The following is a 22,241-nucleotide window of genomic DNA, read 5'->3' as shown; positions in this document are numbered from 1 at the left end:
ATGCGCGTGGCTCTCCTCTGGACTCTCTCAAGCTTCTCCACATCCTTGTTGAATTGTGGAGCCCAAAACTGGACGCAGTACTCCAGCTGCGGCCTCACCAAGGCCGAGTACAAGGGGAGAATGACGTCCCAGGATTTGCTTGAGAAGCATCTATGGATGTTTTGGTAAGTTCCTTTTCTGTTTGATGAGCAAAATTAACAAGAGCTTGTTGAGTTTGGGAAGAGCCACACTATGGCTCGTGGAAGACAGTCCCTTTAGATTTCAAGTTCCATTAAATATGTAAAGAATGAAGACTAATGCCTATTAGTGCATTAAGGCACTTTTTTCTAATGTACATTAAATTTACCATCTTCAATGTGAGGTACTAAACACATGCATGGTAGGCTTTCTTAATACACAGCAATGAACGTGTGTGGTTTTTAAGTGACAATGTGCAGTAGCCTATTTCATTATGTATTGGTGTAATTGCACATTTTTTAACCTGATGCTTTAATACACAGTAAAATAGGCTACTGCGCATTAAAGCGCACGTGTAGACACACCCAATGTATCTAGTTCACTGTGAAACTTGGTTACCTCTGCAGAAACGGACTTTATTTAGTGCTGCAGTTCACACCCCTTGGAAATGAGGGTTGGAAGGGACCTCAGGAGGTCGCATCTAGTCCAGTCCCCTGCTCGAAGCAGGACCAGCCCCGACTCCCATCGCAGCCAAGGCTTTGTCTGCTTGGGTCTTAAAAGCCTCCAAGGATGGAGGGCCCCGCACCCCTGGGCCGCCTGTCCCAGAGCTTCCCCGTTCTCCTTTAATTCAGTCAGGACGGAGCCGGGGCTGGGCCGGGGGAGCTCCCTCTCCGCCCCGCAGCTCCCCGGGGCCCGAGCTCTCCCCTCTCCTCCCCGGGCACGGACTGTCCCTGTCCCCGTCCCTGCCCCTAGGCGGGGCGCTGCCTCCTCGGCGGGGCGCTGCCTCCTCCCCCGCCTCCTCCTGGCTGCGGGGGGAAGCGGCGGGGCCGGGGCTGCCTCTGCCTCCTCGGGAGCGGCGCCGTGCGGTGAGGCAGGTCGGGGCTCTTTGTCCGGAGACCGCGGGGGAATGCGGCGGCCGCGCCGGGGCGGGGAGAGGCCCCGGGCCCATCTCTCCTCAGGGCCCGCGAGGGGGCTGCTGGGGGAGGCAGGCCGTGGCGGCCCGGCCGGGCCCAGGCGGGCTTCACCGCCACGCAGATGCGCGGCCCCGGCAGGCGCTGGGCAGCGGCGCCTCGGCCGGGCCGGGGGGCGGGCGAGGGACTGTGCCCACCTCGGGTTCACTTCGTCCCAGGCTGGGACCGGCCGCGGCTCGCGGGGAGCTGGTGCTACAGCTGTGCGTGTGCGCCCAGCCGGGCTGTAGGTCTCCGTTCATATCTCCGTATGTAATCTCGCTCCCTCTTGTTTCTCTCCCTCTCTATAGATCTCTATATCTAATCCATTATCTCTCCATTATATCTCTCTATACAGATATCTCTAATCTCTGTCTCTCCTTGTCTGTGTATACATTTAATCCCTCTCCCCATGCCTCTCTATATCTAATCTCTCTCCCCCCTCCATATATATAGCCATATCTGATCTGTATCTATATATCAATATATAGATAGATATCAATATCTAATCTCGCTCCATATTTAGATAGATATATCTATATTTATACTCTTTCTCCATATATATATATATATATATATATATATAAAAAATCCCTCTTCCCTAATATATCTACTTTCTCCCCTGTATTTATGTCTATAGCTATATCTAATCTCTCTATAAATCTGTATCTCATCTTTCTCTCCCCCTTCCTGTCTGTCTATATGTAGTTAATCTCTATGTATAGACAGATAGATATATGTGTGTGTATATATATCCTTCTCTATAGATATATAGCTATGTCTAATCTCCCTCTCTCTCTTTCCATATCAACTTTGGTTAGTTTATAAATTATAAATCTGCGCTGCCTTCTTGAGACACCACCATACTGGGGTTTTGCCGACTTCAGGAAAGTTTTGGCTAAAACAAGTTTGCTTTGGGCCGGGGAAGGTCAGCAGATTGGGTTGGCTGGAAGCATTGACTGTTTTACAGCATAGATCTAAGGGGAGTTAGCTCCAGGTTAACTAAAGTTGACCAGGAGTCAACCAGAGCCCTGTTTGTGGTTAGGCACACAATTTGGGAAGTGAATAACTGGGAATGAGTGGATTGATGTACACAAGGAGAAACCAGGGTAGGTAGCAGAAACTGAACAGGGGTAAGGGATAAAGATGGTTCACATTCACAGCAGTGAATAGTTTGAGGGCAAGCAGGATGCAGCAGAGATGTGTGGAGTAAAGATGCAGGAATGGGAGATGCAGGGATGTGGGGTGGGGTGGGGAGGGGGGCAATGAAAACTAAGCTCCTCACCCTGTTACAGGCATCTGTATTAATGGGACACTAGGAGTGTGTTCATACAAGGAACATCTATCCAATTTGATATTCAGAAGCCATTTATATACATAATTAAATCCAAACTGATGATGATGATGAAACAAATGTTTTGATTAAAAGCCCATTTTAATCATCCTCTATCAAAGCTTAATGTTTGCACTAGCTTCTCTGCTTGGGCTTCCTCTCTTACTTCGTTACCTTGAAGGATCTTTACTTTTGTCTCCTGCTTTTTTATTTAAGATAATTATAGTGAAATCTAGATTCTAATTATGGTGAGCATCAAACCTCATATATGTTTGATGTCTTAATAAACAGTGAATGTAAATGGTTTGTGGTTTTATGAAGGATCCTGTGTCTGTGGCTTGGGTAGAAGAAGCCCTGCAAAACTCTAAGTGAATATGAATCATGTTTTTCTAAATTAAAAAATGTATATTTAAGGACTTAACCTCTCTATTTCAATCCTACATCTTTATTTGTTTACATGTTAACATTCTTGACTCTCTTCCCACTTGTAGTCTTAAACTCCTCCAGAGGATGTTTTTGCACTGGTTTCTTAAATTAGTTTCCTACCTACTTGTGGAACTGGAGATCACATAGAAATGTTTTCTGAAAAGTAGTTTCACACTTAAAATGCTCATTGCTGCAAAAAAAAGACTAATCTAGAGTCTCATTAACATCCTCATGGTGAAAACAATAGCAATTCATTGTAAGCTGCTTGAGACTGAACTTGTCTTTTATAATGTTTGTGTACAGTTTGTAGCACAAAGGGGTTTAGGTTTATGATTAGAGTCCTTAGGCTACCATGATGCAAATAATGAGGAATGGTAAAAGCAGTATTCCATACTACCTTTGTAATAAATACTACTTACCTACCTACTAATAGACTTTCATAAGTGGAAAAAATGGAATGGCTTTAACTGGACTACTTTCCTTTTGGCAGGGTTTGCAGTTACAGGTGCACCTGGTCCCCTTTGTGCTTTGAAAAAAAATCACACCCTTAGCATTAGGTTCTTATTTTTGAAAGTTTGGGGTTGAGTGTAAAAATTTCACAATCCTTTTGTTGAAATATTCACATGTAAATTAGACTTTGTGTTGACACAAGCAATTTTATTTTGAACTGAAAGAGATTCCATGCCATTAAAAATGTTTTTGATACAGATAGAATTTTAGACCTTGGTGCTGCAAGTGAATAATTTTCATGTGAGAGAAGTTACGTACCTGATTACAAAGGCAGCCCCTTAATTTTTAGTATTGGCATGTGATTTTTTGGGGGGGGAATTATAACACTCAAATAAGATATTCTGTTAGTCATGGCATGTGAAAAACACAGGCATTTCATAATGTTTCCTCAGCCTGACAAAGGATGTTTGTGCCTGAAAGCTTGCTAAGAAGAATTTTTCCAACTATTTGAGTTGGTCTAATAAAAGATACCAGATTTACCCAAAGAACCTTGTCTGCCTGTGTCCGTAGACCAACACGGCTACAGCCTACACCCCTGAGGCATTTTATAATGTAATTTAGAGTAAGTTATAATCAAAAGTTATATTGGCACAAATATTCAAATTGTTTTTTCTATATATTCATATACACATATGCACTTAATTTGGTTTAAATTAGTTCACCCTACCAGAAATAATAAATGGTATCCAAAGAGTTACGTGAAAGAAAACAAAAAAGGACTTGGCTTCCACTCTAGCTAAAGCAGCCTTTTCAGTTGTGGTTTCTGATTTCAGTGCTGCTTGGAGGTTCCAGAAATTACCTGCCTGCAGGAAACATGAGGTCACAGTACGTCACAGCGCCTGCTGTAACTGTCTTAATGTTTTTATTATGGATTCAGCCATCAACAAGCTGCAATAAGGCCCTCTGTGCAAGTGATGTCAGTAAATGTCTAATCCAGGTATGAAAAGGTACTTCTGTTCTTTACCTTAAAGATTTAGAAACAGATTTGAAAAGATACGTCTCAAGTAGATCTAGTGATCTAAACAGTCAACAATAATAATATCCCAGTGAAATTTAAATGATAATTCTGGAGTCAGGCCCTTCATTTTCAATATGGCGGGGGGGAAGGGGGAGGAATGTGAAATATGAATCAAAACGCTGGGATTTTGAAGACACAAAGCTTTATTTTGCTTAGCTACTTATTAAGGAAGTTGAATTTTTTTTGGAAACTGTTCTGTTTTTGTATTCTTTTACTGTATGTTTTGTGAATGTTAATGGAAACCATTCATTTCAGATTTTAAATAAATACAAAATGGAGCTAGGCTCCTGTCCCTTATCTCCCAAATAAAGGTGGGTTCTTCTGTTTATCACCAAAGCGAGTTGGTTGGTTTTTTGTTTTTGTTTGGTTTGGTTTTTAAACTGGATTATAAATAAATATAAGTTCTGTTTTTCACAATTTTAGTAGTAAACATGAGGAATAGAGGATATATCTTATTTAAAATTAGGATGCTTTCAGAGTTTTTTGTAAAGTACCTGATGCTCTTTAAAATGGTCTATGATGTGAACATCAGTATCTACTTAAGTACCTGGTTGCAGGAAGAACTTCTTTTGCTTTTCTGTGGGCAATTAAGAAACACGGCATCTGGATGGGATGGCTAGCTTTCTAAATGCATAGCTCAGCTCAAGACTGCATAATGCAGTTAGGAATTGTGGGCAATGGGATTCTAAACTTTCAAAGCTCAGGTTTTAGATTACTGAAGTTAGGAAATGAGGGCGAGAAGGAAAACGTAGTAAGTCCGTAACATATTTTGTGTGTTTACTATACGTGTGGTTGTAATATAAAAAGTAACTTTAAAATGGCATCAAGAGTTTCCATGTTCGTTTCATTGGCTTCCATATAAAATTTGCTCAGTTTACAAATAAAAATGTCTGCCAGACTGGCAAATTCCTTTGGGCTCTGAAATGGGTTCTTTCAGGCACATGAATTGCTACTTGTAATAGGGCTTTTGCTAAGGGAACTAGTTAACAATTCTGTAGATGTGTGAGCTCAGAAAGCACCAACAGAAATTGGAACGGTTCCTTTTTTTTTTCTTAAGTCAACAAATAGGGCTCTGTGCTTGCAGTGAGTGGATGTTGTAATGATAATTTTCTTTATCTTATTTCCAACTACAAATGTGCTTAAAGCTCTCTAGAAAAGGACTGTCCTAATTGTGACTTTGAAGGTACATTGCAGTTCAGCATATAAGTGTTTACTGGAAAGTTCTTCAATAATGTCTGTTCCCAAAAGAAAGTGCTTCGTTAAAGTAGTTTAAGATGCCTACTAAGTAAACACCCAATGCTCAGATGTTTTGAGCACTTGCATGTCTTGCTGAATTAATTTGGAATCTGGATGCTTGAAACCACTGCCATTTGGATCAGAAAACTTCAAAAAACTTCAAAGACATCTATAACATTGAGAACCACAGCAAATGCAATTATATGTGGTCTCCTTGAATTGGCTTTGTCAGCTACTGTTCCCTTTTAATATACATATACTAAACTTCATATTTTGTAGTGCTCTCTTTGGCCTTGTGTAGACCAGCAATTTGCCCCAGTTACAGCTGGTGGCATACACTTGTACAACCTCAAAGTTGCTGTTTGTACTAGTAGGCCACATTCAGACATGCAGACACATGCAGTTTTCAGCACTGCAAACCACACACCCAGAACATTAAAATGTGCTCCATGCTGAAAATTTATAGGACAAGGGCAAAATTTGTTACCAGGATTTCCCAGTAGCAAAAAAAAGAAAGAAACCTACCAAGAATAAAAGCAGTGCATGCTACAGTAGCGTGAGCTGGAACAAATAGAGGCCCAGTCCTTTAAGGAGACACTCTGGCTGCTGGCCAGAGCCTCTCTACTATTTCATTTGTGCCCCAGCTACTCCAGCATGCTGGGAGAAGTGAGGCAAGGGCAATTTGCCTGAAGCAGGACAATTTGTCCCTCACCAAAGTGCACGTGCAGGGGTGTGCCCTGCAGTACAAAGTAGCAGCACAGATTTGTGCTGTTACTAGCGCATGCCCCTGCACATCTGGATGTGGCCCCAGAGTTTAGCCATTCTTGAGATAGTTATGTTCCACCTGCGCAAATAGGAGCTTTGTTTTCCTGTAGAACAGGTTGCTTCAGTGCAGCCTCAGTGATGGGTATCAGGGCAAATGTAGAGGGAGGTTTTCTTTTATTTTCTCGACTAATTATCTTCTTACTGGTATCTCAAACATTCATCTACTTAGAAGAAGAGATCCTGTCAAAGTCAGGAGACCCAACATTTAAACTGGCCTTTATACCTTGTTCTTAGTCACAGTTATCTACATCACTTCAAAACACCTCCCCACTATGAAGAATGCAAAATATATGTTATTCTGCAATAAACAAGCCTTTGTTTTATCCCTAGTTTTGGGGTAACCAGGCAGTTTGTTTCAGGCCTGTCCTTTTCTTATGAGTAGTCCTGACCTGCTTTGCCATTCTGTTTCCACAAAACATAAATTGGGTAAGGACAGTGAGGGAGTCACCTGAGTGTGCAGAGCAAAACACAGCTCATGGGGTTTTTCATGACTCCTAAAGCGTCAGCTGCCTCTCTAAATCAGTATATCATCCTTTGCTTGTTTCCGTAGCAACAGCATTGACTATGTTAGTTTAGTTGTGGGGCTAGTGTTAAGTGCCATGTGAGATGTACCTAATTATTCTTTGATTCTGAGCTCTGTGTATAAGTGTGCAGGTAGTCTAGATTCTTTACATTTTCTTAAAATTATCTTGGTAATACAGTTGTGAACTTAAGAAACGAGCAAAACCTCTTGATACGTTAAAACTAGAAGATAAAAGGCTTTCCCCGTCAGAGCAGGACAGCTGTGGGATAAGTAAAATTTGTGGCCTTAAAGTGAATAATGTGTCTTTTAATTTTGTTGGGGAGATGAGACAGCATGGGAATACTTTTTCATTTGTACAGATAGTGAAACTGCCTGGCTTGGAAAAATTGAAATAAAAGACAATCTCGCTTACAGCATGCAGTTGTATAAATATTTTTGCCATCATGGCTGGAAATCAGTACAGTCATTACTGCCACTCCTTACAAGCTGCAGTGTTTAAGGGTGGTCCCTACATAAATATTTATTTTGTTAGCATGAGATCAAGAACTTTGTATTCATTCAGCTTTCTAAGTACTCTTGCTTCATTTGTGTTCTTGTTTTGCTGGTTATAATTTTTGTATTCCCTGTCAAAAGACTACAGTGAAGTATTTTACAGCTTCTCCATCTTAAAAAGAAGCCACAATGCTCTAGAAACAGGCTTTTGTCTGAGAAGTTGTAGTGAAGCTTTCCCTTTTTAAAGGAACTAAGTACAATAAGACCATATAACAGCCCTTCTGTAACTAGGCATGTACTTTGGGGGCCCAAAGTACTTTCTTACCATTATGAAAACCTCCTTCTTGTGCTGTTGAGGTTTTGTGGACATTTGGGTTTGAAGGTGCAAGATGATAAAGTAGCAAACTTCCTTTATAGGGAGATAATTCAGTCCTGAATGCTTTTTAAAAACAAATGAGTAGCTAATATAAATTAGCTCTCTGAACAGAGAGTAAATTCTTGTTCCCTGCCTCTGTACATAGAATAGGTTAGAGAATGACGGGGCCTACAGACTTTTAGGGCCCTGCTCTAACTCATGACACTTTACACACAATGCCATGAGCTAGAGCCTTCCCCCCCCACCCAGCAAACATTTGCCTGTTGGGTGAGAGGGGGAGCTGGAGGCTGCCTGCTCCAGCCCTGGCCAGCAGGTGGGGGCACTCCAGGAGTCTTTGAGGAGATTGCCTAACGGTTCAACCCTCTCCCCAGGCCCCCCTCCTCCCATCTCTGGGCTGTCAGCAGGGAGAGGGAGAGAGGGAGCAGCACAGAGCTGCCAGCTGGTTTGCCTGGCCAGAGCTGGAGAGGAGTATGGGGTGGAACAGAGCTCCCTTGCCTCACGCCCCCCCAGCTACCCCAACTGAGGCATGGGGGGGAGCCGGGCTGGGCCCATGAGGCAAGGGATAGCTGTGGGGGGGCTGCAAGGAGCGAGGCCTCCATTCCACCTCCCAGTGACTGTGCTGTTCCCTTCCCCTCTCCCTCCCTCCCTCCCTCCCCACGGACAGCCCCGCAAAGCAGAAATAATCAACCCTGGAGGGAACCAAGTTCTCTAAGGCACTCTGCTTTAGAGCACCATCATCTTTTACCTGACTTGACCATGGTTAATTTTTCATGCTGCTGGCTATTTAAAAGTGCTCTGCATCCATGCATGTGTGTTGTGTCACAGCTTTAGAGAGCCTTCATGCAAAAAATGTAACTTGTGTAAGCACGCTGAGATTCATTCTAGTGTGATAGAGCAGAAGCTTTGTTAACAGTTTTGTTGTTTCCCTTCAGTACACAGAGTAAGTCATGAGAAGCACATGATTGTATGATGTGGTATCATCCCAACTGCTAAGGGACTGGCTTAGGAGGCAGGTCTGAGGTTTGCTTGTGGGTAGGGATCATTGGAATTTGTGCTGGAAGTGCGCTTCATGGTGGCTCCTTCAATTTTACAGATTCCCCCATGTGCCCCCCCCATTCCCCTTCTGATTGGTGGAGTACTAGCAGCCCTCCCACTTGCTCCTGGGAGCTGAAAACCAGAGTTTTAAATATGCCACAGTTTTTGTCTCCTGGCCAGTTAGGACCGTGTGGGGGCTGCCAGAGCCCTTCCACCAATCAGCAGCAGCAGGCAAAAAATGCATATTTAAAACCATGCTTTTTGCCTCCCTGTCAATCAGGGGGCAAATGCCAGCACTGACAGGGCACCTCCACCAATGAGCAGCAGGGGGCTCCCCAGGGGAATTTGCAAGATTAAAGAAGCTGTTGCACAGCACACTTCCAGCACAAATTCCAGTGGTCCCTACTTATGGAGAATGGGGCCCACTCTGGGGTAGTAGGAACTAGGGTATAGACACTTGTGCAATAGGGTTCCATAGCAGCATTGAGTGATAGGTATATGCTGCTACCATGGTATGAACAAACTCCTTAAAAAGTTCCTATTCTTCTTACTCCTCCTACCCAAGGACTTGTAACATGAGAAACATATTTCACCTTTGCCTTCCTTGCTAAAGTCTACCAAGTTTGAGCAGATGTATAGAATTACTTGAACTCTATTGTAGGGTGCTACCTTTTTTTTCAAACAGCTGCTGTAGGTAGTGGAGCAACCGCTGTAAATTGACACTTGAAACGCATGCATTTCAAGAAGTGTGTTCTACGAAGTGAAAAGATGGCCAGTGATGTTTCATTTTGATTTAATTTTTTTTAAGTGAAGATACAATCCACTGTTAATGTGCATGCACACTTTTAATAGCTGTAAAGGATGTTGACAGCCCTTCAGCTGTGTAATATCAAATAAAGAATATTTTTATAATCTTGTTTTTTATACAAAAAAAAATTAATGTGAGGTTTTTATGTGTAGGTTGAGCACATAATAAAATTGGATTACCAAATAGTTTGCATGTTTGTTTCCAAATTTGTCTTTTACCATGTTAAGAAAAAGTATTAGCTTTTGCGGTTTTTTAAATGTTACCAGTGCATTCAATTCAGGTTTCTCACTGCATTGAGAAAATAAGAGGTATATGTTAAATACTTTGTATCAAAGTTTTGTTAGTAAAGCATCTTTACAGGTCCTTTAATATGGAAGTATCTTCACAGGATGATCTTTTTGTCTTCCTACTTCCTGGTATATTTTTAAACTAAAAGGTCTCTTTCTTTGCATCACAAACATATACTCTGAGGCATCTTCAGCAGTTCAATTTGGGGAGTAGCCAAGATTGCTTATGAGTAATAATTTTTTTCCACTGTATTCTTACCACTCCCAGGTCTTAACAAGGAGTATTTTCATCCTATTCTGCTTTACTTCACCCACATCTTATGCAACCTTACTTTAAAAAGATATATCCTGTGCAGATATCCAGTTTGGATGACTCAGTTTGCGGAACTGTGAGTGGTTTAGAAAAACAACATATACGTATTTTATGGAAAAATATGTGGTTCTTGCCCTAAAAACATACAATCAAATTCTGAGGGGGTGGAGTTGAAGAATTGTACAAAGTATATTATCTCTTCTCCCCTTCTTTCCCACCTTTCTTTCCCCAAGTGTTTGAAAAAAATTAAGTAACAGTATTCATGAATATTTCTACTTTTGAAAGACTACTGTTTAGTATATCACTAATTCTATTCCAAGCTACAATAGAACAGCATTTCTAAAGCACTGGATATATAGAATTCAGAGTTTTATCTAGTTCTGTGGGAATACGCTTGCATGAACATAATCAAGAGTGTATCTACGGACTAAGCCAATTTAGTGCTCTGGCTCTGATTCAAATATTTTCAATTTAATAGCTTATAGAGAATAACCTACTCCCACACATTGGCTTGTTCATATTTCAGTTGCATGTGTAAGGTGGCTCACTCAGTTTTACTTGAAAACTTTCCATAGCTTCATATATGAATAATTATACACTTTCAATAGTCAAGGTAAAACACCATGCATTAGGGTGGTTAAATATTTTTTTTTGTTCAGGATTGTTATTTTAGTAAATGATATTGTACGGTTATCAAATATGGCAATAATGTAATATTGAAATATCATTCACACTGAAAAGGCATGAAGTGGTCAGACTGGCTCCCAGAGGAATTACTTCAAAGCAGTGTTATGCTTTGTCCCTATACAGGTGCCAGTAGAGGTCACTGAGCCATTTTCCCCACTTCTCTGCCACCACTTGTACCAACTTGTATAGTCAAGAAGATTTTTATAGGCAAACTTTCATAAGCACCCCTGTACTTTCTCCATTGCTACAACTTTTATATAGAAGAAATTCTCCTAGAGTCCTACAAACCCAGTAAATCAGGGGTTGGAGTGTTTTTGGGCAGAGTGCCAAAAACACCTATAACCTCGATTTGTAAAATGTTGGCATGCCAGGGATGGATGGCGAGAGAGCTGTGAGGGGCTTGATCCTCGCTGTGGGAGCACAACCCTGGCCTCTTCCCCACCATCCACCCAAGGTGCATGTGCTAAGTAAAATGCCTTCATGTGGCACACATGCCAGGGGTTGCCTACCCGTGCCCTACATGATTCTCCTGTCAGCTCTTTTCTTTCAAACCTGCATTTAAGACCACATTAGCCATTGTACACAGGTAGTACCATTGCTACTCTTTACTGCAGCAAATGCAGTTGTTTTCAGTGTCATCTTTTGTGCTACCTGCCATCTGTTTGTTGTAATCATCTGATGTCTCTAGTTTTATACCTAAAACTGCAAGTATAACTGGCTGGTAAACAGAAGTAACTTCCCAAAATGTATTTTTATTTTATTTGCTAGGCCTGCCCTGGAACAAAAAGTCATATTTGAAAATTCTCTTGGGAAGAAAGTCTCAAATTCCTTTTCAAGGTAATTTTTACAATTGGGTTTTTAATAGGGGTGTGCAAAATGGGCTGTATTCGATTCGAATTCATATTTGGCCCGAATTGGGGACAGTGGTTCAATTCATTGATTCAGATCACGGCCCAGTTCGATTCAGCTGAATCCAAATCTGAAGATTCAATGCTGATTCAGCCATAGACACAGCTTTAAATGTTTTTTCTACATACCTTGAAGTACCAAGTGCAGCTTATGAACACTGCAATGGTGGGGTGGAGGGAGCGTCCCACAGGAGCATGGGGGAGTACTTCCAGTGCACTTCCAGGTCTGCTGCCAAGCACATGCCCTCTCCCTGCACTGCACCAGCATGGCAGTTGGCTGTGAGGGTCCCTGGGTGCCCCCCCAGACGTAGGAGGCACCAGTTGCTGAGTTAGGAGGCACGGGGAGGGGCCCCCAGTGTGCTCCCTGGTGGACCTGGAAGTGGACCAGGAGTGTTTCTGGTTCACTTCCGGGTCAGCTGCCATGTGCGCTGGGGACCACCACCCCCCACACTCGTGTGGGATGTTCCATCCACCCCAGCATCTCAGCATTCATGAGCCGCCTGGTACCTTGAGATATGTAGAAAAAAACATTTAAAGCTGTATCTATGTCCAAATCTTTCCAAATAGATTCGGGGGGTTCCAATTCAATTTGGAGAGATTAAAGGGTCTCCTGATTCAATTCAGATATTCAGCTGCTGAATCGGGCTGAATTTCCACCGAATCAAATCGGCGACCGAAGCTTCACACAGCCCTAGTTTTTAGACCCCTTGCACAAGGATTATAAAAGCCCTCCTGCTCCTTTCCACCCTGACATTTCCTTTTCCATTTGGAAAACTTTTGACAAGGTCTAATTATAAAATTATTTGGAACAAGGTCTACCTTTTTATTTATTACTAGGGCTACCCCTGGGGTCTAAAATAAGTTCTCTCTTCTCCTGCCCCCTCTCTACCAACTTGAGACATCACCTCAAAATAAATAATAAACCTATATTTTTAGAAAGATAAAAACAGATGGTTAGCTTTCAACCACCCTTTTCTCTAACATTCTATAAAAGCCAATTGTAATAAAAGCAAACAATTGTTTTGTCTTAAAATGTGTGATCTAATATCCTTCAACTCTTCAAAGATATTTCGATGTCACTTTTATGTATGATTTAATCTATTGTTGTTACCACATTAACTCTTCCAGTGTTTTTGTCGTAGTTGTTTTTTCTATAACATACAAGAAACTGACCAAAAACTTTGTTCAAAATAAATTGGGTAAGTCAGGGTTGCCAATCTGCAGTGTACGTGCCACAAGTGGCACTGGCAGCTTCTTTATGGTGCACAGCAGATCAGGACGGGGCAAAAAGCAGAGCAGCAGATCATGCAGAGAGCACAGGGCAAGGAAGAAAGTAGAACAGCAGATCAGGAAGAGGATCAGAGTGGCACTTGGGGAGGGTATTGGAGCTAATTTGCAGCATGCCCATGAAAAAGGTTGGCCTCACTGAGCTATGTAATTTGACTTGTACAAAATTAGAAGTATTAAGGGTTACATGCATACTTAACTACTAAATTAAGGTCAAAGGGGTCTGAACTTTCCTTTCTGATGATGTATTAGCTGTGCTGATTACTGCAGGAGCAAATTAATGAAAGCCTTCCCAGGGCTATTGCTTATGTTGGAAAAAATCTATACTTGTGCAGATGGCCCTCCTGTCATCTGGATCCACACTGACATTTGTAGTTTTCACTTTTTAAAAGTATAGTTTGTCTGCGGTACAGTGAAAATTTGATGCTGATTTAGGTGTTAACACTTGCAATGACTGGTGCTTTGAGAGTGAAGTGAAGTGGCAGTCATATAGAAAAATATCAAAATAACTTTTCTTTCCATCCAGAATAAGTTAATTTTCTTGTGAAGATGTTCTTTAGAATAATTGACATGACTTACTCCCCACCTGTCAGTAGCTCCTGTCCTATCATGTAACATTTATACCTAATTATAAATCAGTAAATAGTATACAAAAACTCCGATTTTTCCCATACCAAAAATATACATGAATAAGTTATTTATTAAGAGGATGTAACAAACCTATTTTACTATTTACTCACCAAGTCATGTTGAAGTAGTTCTGTAATGTTCCTTGGCTATTACAGGCAGTGCATTATAGAGAAAAACCAAGTTTCTGTACTCTGTTCCTAAACTTTGATTAACAAAAGAAGGCCTTTGATATGTAGAGCTCCCCCCACCCTCCCCCAAGTGTTCTTTAGTTTAACTTAATTGAAATTTCTGTCTTTGAAGAGAATCAGGGGACTGGAGTGAGAGTTTTCTCTTGGCTTTTATCTAAAGCGTTGGAGCTAGTGAAACTTTATTTAAGAACATTTTCTTTCTAATTGGTTGTTGATTGTCAGCATGCCTGCCCGGTACCCCCCATCCTCGAGATTCTCACCTGCTACGACTTGGATCTTTAAGAAAAAATAGGGAGGAGGTGAGCGTTATGCCAGGGGGTACCTACAGGAAGTACCATGCTGGATCAGATCTATTTTAGATGCTTTTAGTCTGACAATTTCTGTTATTTATGGGTACCTGCTTTACGGGGAGTAGGCAACTTAGCAGATAGATCTTGGGAACCCCCAGGTCTCCTTGCCAGTCCCAGTCCAGCAAAGCAATAAATGGGTGTTGCACAAAGTCCCGGTCTCCGCCGCTAATTATCCTATCAGCTGCTTGTTGCTACTGCTGCCTCCACAGCTTCCGCTGCTAATTATCCTATTAGCGGCTTGTAGCAGCCGCTGCCTGTGTCCGTCTCTCCGGCACAGCCGGCGTGCAGGCTCTGCAGCCCTTTCTCAGGCCGTCCTACCCTCTCAGTCCCCGGCATTTCTCTCCTCTGCTGGAGCCTTGGACTCACCCGGATGCTTTGGGGTCCATGGCCTGAGTCACTCTCTGACAGAGCCAGCGTGTAGGCTCAACAGCTCGGCTCTGCTTATCCTGATCCTCACTGCTGTTCCTATTGACTCCAGATACGTTGCGGCGAGGTCTGTGTTCCAGGCTCTCCCTTCCCAGATCCTTCTCTTCAGAAGGTCTCCCTTAGCCACTCCTCACTCTCTTGCTCTCTCCCTCTGAGGTGCCCGAAGGCAATCTCTTCTCCACCTTCTCCCCCTCTTATCTGGAGAGTCCGGTCTTCTTTAGTTCTCTAGGGGCTGGTCCCCTCCCCCATGTCATAATTGTTTTCAGCTGTACCAGATCCTTTAGTGACAGGGTCTCAGTCGGGACCCTGTTACACTGCTATTGGAGTTAAATAGATGCTGTCACCAAAACAAATTTAGTCTGACCTAAAAATGACACCACTCTGAGCTGTTTAAGTTATATTTTGTGCTGTGATCTAAAAGTACCTCTGCTGTCCAGACAGCCACTATTTCCTAGTTTTAATTGCTCTATTTTTACAAAAGAACTTAGTGTCTGTAGGATTGTGTGACCTGCAGATCTGGGCAATTTTGTAGGCTTTCTGAATACACAAGTGGTGGTTCAACGCTAGGAAAACTGAAAGTAAGCTTAAGGGTTGTGCAAAGCTTTGGTCCGTGATTCAATTCAGAGAAGCTTTGGCCTGATTCAGAGGCCAAATCACCAAATCTGAATCAAATTGTGAGAGGGAAAAACCTCCAAATTGATTTGGAAAAAATTCAGAAGCTAGTCTTTCAGGGGAACAGAAACTGAGAAGAGAGAGGTAGAGCAGGTGGGGAAAACTGACATCTGTAGCTGACCTGTAACTGTGATCTTTCCCTGAGTCCCTTTCCAATCACAGTCCTCTGGGGGAGGGACGTAGAAACAGCATATAAGCCTCTGTCTGCAGGCTTTCTGTGCCTTCTATGAGCTGCTTCTGCTTGAGCAACAGCATCTGAAAGGTACTGGACTGGCTTGGCTTTCTACCTAGTCAGTGTCTTGCTAGTTTCTGTTCTTGGAAAGGATTGTCTGTATCTTACTAATGAGAATCCCTCTACTTATCTCAATCCAATCCATTTCTTTTAACTTATATTTGTTTTTGTTTTTTTCCCCACACTTTTTAAAAAGAAAGTTGTTTTCCCTAGCAGTGTGATCTATCACTGTGCAGGAAAGCACATACATTACACACACTCATACACATACAGCAAAGAAGAAGAAGTCAGATAGAGATTATTAAACACAACACAGAAGAAGTCTGATAGTCATACATGAGAGGAGAAGAGGAGGAGATATTATTAGTTAGTTACACACACAGACATATTTTCCAGCACAGGAAAGATTAGTATGAAGTGTGCTGCAAAGGCAGGTGCCAGGTCTTCTGGCAGGAGAGAGAGGGGCTAGTGGGGGGTAGGGGGAGAGCTAGAGCTGCAAGATTCTCCCCCCACCCCCTCAAACATAGTTGCATTTTCTGTCTTGGCAGCCATGAGTCTTCTGCTGCCAGTGGGAGCAAAAAGGTGGGAGCAGTACCTGTCCCTGCACCTGTACAATTTCCCCTAACACCAGAAATACCCACCAGCAGCAGAATGACGGTCTCCTCCACCCCAATTTCATCTCCCAGCATTGAGCCTCCCAGTGCCAGAGGACGAACTGGATCTGGAACCAGGGGACCTGAGCGCCCTAGCTAAAGAAATTATGGGGACCAAGGGGGAATCTGAGGTTGTGCTCCACACCCTGCCAGGACTGAGGATCCCCCTTGTGAAAGGCAGGTAGGAGGCGCCATAACCTCCAGCCACTGCACGCACACACACAGTCCTGGCTGGGGAAAGCCCAACCTGTCACATCTTTGATAGGCCTGAGGCTTGCTGGTTGCACTGGACTTCTGAGGCTCCAGGTCAGCTCAGCCCAGCTGCCTGGGATGCTAGCTTTCAGGTTGAAAAACACTTTGTCAGGCTGAGGAAGCACTTGCAGTTGGTGTGTGTACGCGCTCTTCCTGGATGGAAGGAATAGTAAAGAAGCCAGTGGCTGGCATGCAATGCAGGCAAGAAAGCCAGTCTGTGAAAATGGAAGTGGAGGCGTCAGGGGTGAGAGAGACAGGCTGGGGTAGCAGGGAAGGGGGACTCTCCATGTGGGTGCTCCCCTTCCTGCTTCTTCCCCTTTTTGTCACGCTCCGGCAGCCACAATGTTAGTTTCCTTATTTTGTTTCATGTATGGTCACCTTAGGGTGAGGGGTTTGTGGTGAGAGTATTGATTGTGTTCCCCTTTTTAGGGTTTATCTACTTTAGTTTCCTGGAGAGAGCAAATTAGCAGAAGCTCTTAGCACCAGGTTAGGGTAGGCAGGATTTCGTCCAGCAGCGGGAAAGGGACCATGTGAGAAGGCAGGGAGGGCCAATGGCTTCAGATTTAGACGGCTCAGGGCATCAAAAAAAACAAGCCCAAAAGCGGCGAGTGACCAGACCCTCCAGGTCCAGCCAGGGCCCAGGGTACTCATTGGCAGGAGGAATCGTGGGGACCAGGGAACCTATTGGCTGGGGAGTGCCACGAAAGATCTGGAGGCCCGCCCCAAAGGGTGATGCGTGACCGGGGTGTAGGGGAGTTTGGAGCCCTGTGAACGACCGCCGTGATGTGTGACAGCTCTGGACGCATCCTCAAGGGGACCCCCCTCCACCGAAGGAACATTCAGAGTTGTGGCAGGCGAGTTTGAGGATCACCCTGAAGGTAACCGAGGCATCCTCTGGGATCTGCACAAGGGTCCCTGGCAAGGAAGGTCAACAGCTCGGGCAAAGGCGGCGCGAGAGCGACCCACTGAGAGGAGGCGAGCACAGCCGGTTTTATGTTTTGAGCTGTAGGAAGTTGGCTTCTGGTGATGAGGTTAGGTTAGCAAGGTTTGAATTTACAAACCACTTTTCACAAGCAGGCTTATGAAGTTCACTTCATCAACCTCCTAGATACAGAAACTCATGGACTCAATATAGACATTGGATTTACGACACACTACAACCTGCCGGACATCTGACTCCCCAGATACCTCTCCACTTTTATCTGCTATATCCCCCTTCCCTCCTACCCCAGCCTGTCTCTCTCACCCCCTGACGTCTCCATTTCCATATTCACTGACTAGCTTTCTTGCCTGCATTGTATGCCAGCCTCTGGCTCTTTTACTATTCCTTCTTTCCATCCAGGAACAGCACACACACACCAACTGCAGGTGCTTCTTCAGCCTCATGAAGGATTTTTCAACCCGAAAGCTGGCTAAGACATTTCTTTAACTATTCAGTTGGTCTACCAGAAGATACCAGATTGACCCAGAGGACCTTGTCTGCCAGCGCCATGCTGTTAGACCAACACCCCTATCACCTGTCCCCAGTCAACTGACCAGAAGGACGCAAGGCCCTGGGCAGTGGGCACATCTAAGCCCCAGGGCTGGAGCTGTCAGGAAGAGTTTTCTAGTAGCTGCTGGTGAAGAAGGTCTTGCAGGAAAGGAAAGAAAGGCTGTGTGACAATTTGGTTGTCTGAGATGCTGCTACTAGTATTACTGTGCTGCTTACTAAATTATCACCTGTTGTTATTTAAAGTGGTGGACTGGACTGAGGCTGTAGGGGAGAAGGAGCCCCAACTGGGGCACACTTCCATGTCTTGTAGAGGCCCCAGCGCCAGTGGGGGTGCACCTTCACACAGACACACAGTGTCACACACGTCATGAGTTTTACTTGTCAGCAGCCTGAGTTGCTGTTTCCCAGAAACCTCTGCACCTGTCTCCTTGAAACCTAGCAGGCTTTGTGGCCTCAGCTGGGGGTACCATACCTGCATTTTTCACCCTGCTGCACCTTAACATACACGTGACACAAGTTTTGCTTGTCAGCAGCCAGAGGTGCAGCTTCCCAGAAACCCCTGCACCTATCTTCTTGAACCTTGGCAGGCCTCATGCCCTCCGAATGGGCTACCATTCCTACTATTTTTATCCGAATCAGCCAAAAAATGACAAAGTTATAGATACTTCAGTGATTCTTCATTATAGTCTATGACCAAACCTTCCGAAGTCAATTCAGTCGAATCAATTCAGGACAGTGATCCGAACTGAATACTTCCCTATTCACACAGGCCTAGTAAGCATTCATTTTTTTGCAGCAGGGCACCTCTGCCAGTTTTCCCAGGTCTAGGTCCAGGGAGTAGATGGTTTATCCTCTTATTGCTTCCATAGTTACTAATGTGGAAAAAAGTGACTAATGTAGGCAAATTTAATAAAGAAGCCTCAATAGAAGTGCATTCTTTCTGGTATCTATCACTGGCTTCATTTTTTTTTCCTCTTAGCAAAAAGAAAGCTAACACACGTTCTTTGTAGCACGTATCTAAGTGCTCTTGACTATTGATGTTGTTTTTGTTTCAGTTAAATCATAATGACCTGTTGATGATGGCAAATAATTCCCCTTTCCCTCTTTAGATGACAGTGGGCACATCTACACATTCATTAATGTGCCTTTGGTACTGCACATGGAGTTTAGTACCTCTGGGCATTTTTAGATGTGTAAGAGACTTGGCACTGGGTGCTTTTGAAAGCACCTGGTACTGTCTTGCATGCATTTGTATAAATGGCAAAATGCCTGTCAGCACTGAGAAAATGGCAGTGGCGCACTTTTGAACTATAACACCTCAAAGGTGTTTCAGTTCAAAGGTGCATAACCATCATTTTCCCAGTGCTGATGCACATTTTACCATTTATACAAATATGTACAACTCAACACCTGGCGCATCAGCTTGTGCATAGAGCAGACTTGATTAATCGAGTCTGCTTCAGTGTGCCAGAGATCCAGCGCATTGTAGCACAAAAAGGTATGTATATAGTATGTATGTATGTACATAAAAGTACCTATAGGTACATATAGGTCTGTTAAAAGGTATGTCTAATATTAGATACTAGATAAAGGTGCAGTAGCTGTGCTGAGGCACGGTGGCAAAGGCAAATGATTTTTTTTTTTACACTTAATGCACAGTAGACTAATTAATGCATTAACATGGTTTTTGCCATGACGTGCTAATGCACAATAGAACAGTCCACTGCGCATTAAGGTGTTTTGTGCAGGCATCCTCAGTAAGAACTATCACATAAGTGTATCAAAAGTCTTATTATCAACAATTTTGCTCTCTTTCTCTGACCATTGATTTTTGTCACTTTGATGGAGCAGCTTGGGTACTCCATCACTTTAAGGGCTGGGGCAGCCAGCCGCCAGGTGTCTGAGAGCAGCCGTTTTGGAGAGCTGTGATATAAAAGCAGAGCAGTTTGTGTTCAGAAGAGCTGGGAGCAATATCACCTGGTAGAGCTTCTGTTCTAGGAATATCTCAGAGGTGAGGGTGAGGCTATGGGGAAGGAGGAGGCCTCACTGGTCCTGGATATGACCTGAAACTGTACCCTGCTAGGATAGAGAGGCCTGGTGGTCCTGCCTGTGGTGGGACAGGGCCACTTAAATGCCAGGTTTGAGGACCATCCCAGTGTAAGGCGGGTCAGGGTGGCTAAACCCCTGCCCAAACCTTTGGGTGGGCTTTGGAGGCAGTTCAGGGCCAGGCACACAGAGAAATTGCACCTGAGCCCTGTAGGGTGGTAGACCCTGGAGGTGGGCCAGGCACAGCAGGAAAGTGCTACCTGAGCCTGCAGAGGTATTCTACCTCGAGCCCCAAGTAAGAGGGAAAAGTGGTGGGCCAGGCATGGCAAGCTGAGTGCCACCTGAGCTTACGGTGGTGGTTGACCCCGAGCTCAAATGGTAGGGTGGAGTAACAAGGCCCTGAGTCTGGGGCGGAGTAGCGAGGCCCTGAGTTTGGGGCGGTGTTGTAAGAGGTAGTTGAGTTGTGGGGCACAGTGGTGAGGCCCCGAGGTAGAGGAGGCAGTTGACAAGGCCTGGTGGGTGCCTCTTGACTAGAGGCCAGGTGCAAGGCCACATATATGAAGACCCGGTATGTGCCCCAGGTTGTAGGCTGGGTGCTAGGCCAGATATGGAAGGCCCAGTGTGTGTACCAGTAGAGAGGCCAGGTGCTAGGCCTGAAAACATCTGCGGGGGCACTGGGACCTCAAGCTCTGTTGGGGAATGAGAGTCTCACATGAGACTCTAGAGCTCAGGTCTCAGTGCTGCCTAGCTATGGGAAACATCTGCGAAGCATGGGATACGTGTAGAGGTGGTTGGAGCATTTGCATTTGGCCCTTGACAGGATGGATCGAAGGACAGCCTCCCACCTATTAACATCAAGGCATGGCAGGAAAAAGAGGTGGCCAGTTGGCCCAAGGACAAAGGAGTGGGCTGGTCTCCTGACTGGGCCGCAAGTTGGCTCCTTTTATCTTTAGTGACTGTGACAAGAATACAAGATGAGAGAGATTCTTAAAGTTAAATAGTATGATGGAAAAGTTAAACATTTAGTGATATATTTCAGATATAAATTAATGCATAAGAGGCATTTGTCTTTGTCCAAATATCTTGGGTTCAAGTGACTTCACCATTATGCTTCTATCAGAATTCACAAATAGATCATCTGCAGGCTACTTTTGATTCTAGGCAGTATGTGCATATTTATAAAGCTGTCTACAAGTTCTCTATTTTTTGAGACAGAAATTAAACCTTAGCAGACAAACACCTGTGAATGCTTTGTCCTGTATGCAAAATGATTTACTTTATTCTGCAGTGTTTTTAGGTTCAAGCATTCATGGGAAAACGGTCCTTTCCCTCATTTTGTTTTTAATACTCAATAACTTGATATCGCAGGTACTTATTAAAAATAAGTTTCTCAAAGATGCCTAAACTATTAAATCTCATCCTTTGTAAAAGAACAAAATAACTCTTGCTAAGGAAAGAACTGCTGTGATGTGGTGTTCTGTATCTCAGAAATCTCTGATGTAATGTGCTGTGTTTCTAGGAGTTGTGTCAGTGCCGACCTGGTGAAGGAAACTGTTCCTGTTGTAAGGAGTGCATGCTCTGTCTAGGCACGCTGTGGGATGAGTGCTGTGACTGTGTCGGTAAGTTTCATATTTATTGCCCCTGCTATTGATCATTGTCAGATCTGTATTTAGGTAATAAGCTCTTCAGAGTACAGCTTGAACCATTTGAATAAATTAACAGCACACTGGGTGTTGAATTCTAAACAAATGTCAGGTCATTTTGGTTGGTGGAATTGTTGACTTGACTTGATTTTTGTCAGTGTCATGCTAACTGATTTACTAATTCAGATTTAAATCATTTCATCTTGTTACTTTAAAGCAGGTGAGCTCAACCTTCTTTGCCTGGTAGGCCGGATGGGCAGTGCCCAGTCCGTCCATGGTCCAATCTGGCCAGTGATCCTGATCCAGTACCTGGGACAGATGCAGTAGGACCCTGTTCAGCCACATGGAGAGGGCTGGAGGGGCAGCCTGACCCTGATCCAGCTGTGTGAGGGAAGGGGACTCAGCCTGGCCCCAACCTGGGCCCACAGTACATGACTTGGCCTTCATCGAGCTGCACAGTGTGAGAGGG

At 43.9% G+C, this 22,241-nt stretch overlaps 1 protein-coding gene across 4 annotated transcripts in view; it reads left to right on the top strand.

Moving 5' to 3' along the window:
* Window positions 1-906: 906 nt before the first annotated feature.
* TWSG1 (twisted gastrulation BMP signaling modulator 1) overlaps window positions 907-22,241 on the top strand; it is a 41,215-nt gene continuing 19,880 nt past the window's right edge. The window contains exons 1-3 of one of the 4 annotated variants that reach the window (XM_090039685.1): window positions 907-1,052; window positions 4,167-4,330; window positions 21,649-21,748. In XM_090039685.1, the coding sequence (XP_089895811.1) occupies window positions 4,208-4,330; window positions 21,649-21,748 (223 nt within the window). In that variant the 5' untranslated portion in view covers window positions 907-1,052; window positions 4,167-4,207. Of the gene's footprint in view, window positions 1,053-1,161; window positions 1,394-4,166; window positions 4,331-21,648; window positions 21,749-22,241 lie in introns of those variants that run through there. The other 3 variants (XM_090039686.1, XM_090039687.1, XM_090039684.1) reach the window with 3 other exon arrangements.

This window comes from Crocodylus siamensis, chromosome 3, assembly GCF_052110815.1.
Source record: "Crocodylus siamensis isolate JL-2025a chromosome 3, ASM5211081v1, whole genome shotgun sequence".
Lineage (NCBI taxonomy): Eukaryota > Metazoa > Chordata > Crocodylia > Crocodylidae > Crocodylus > Crocodylus siamensis.
This window is presented reverse-complemented; position numbering and strand designations above follow the sequence as displayed.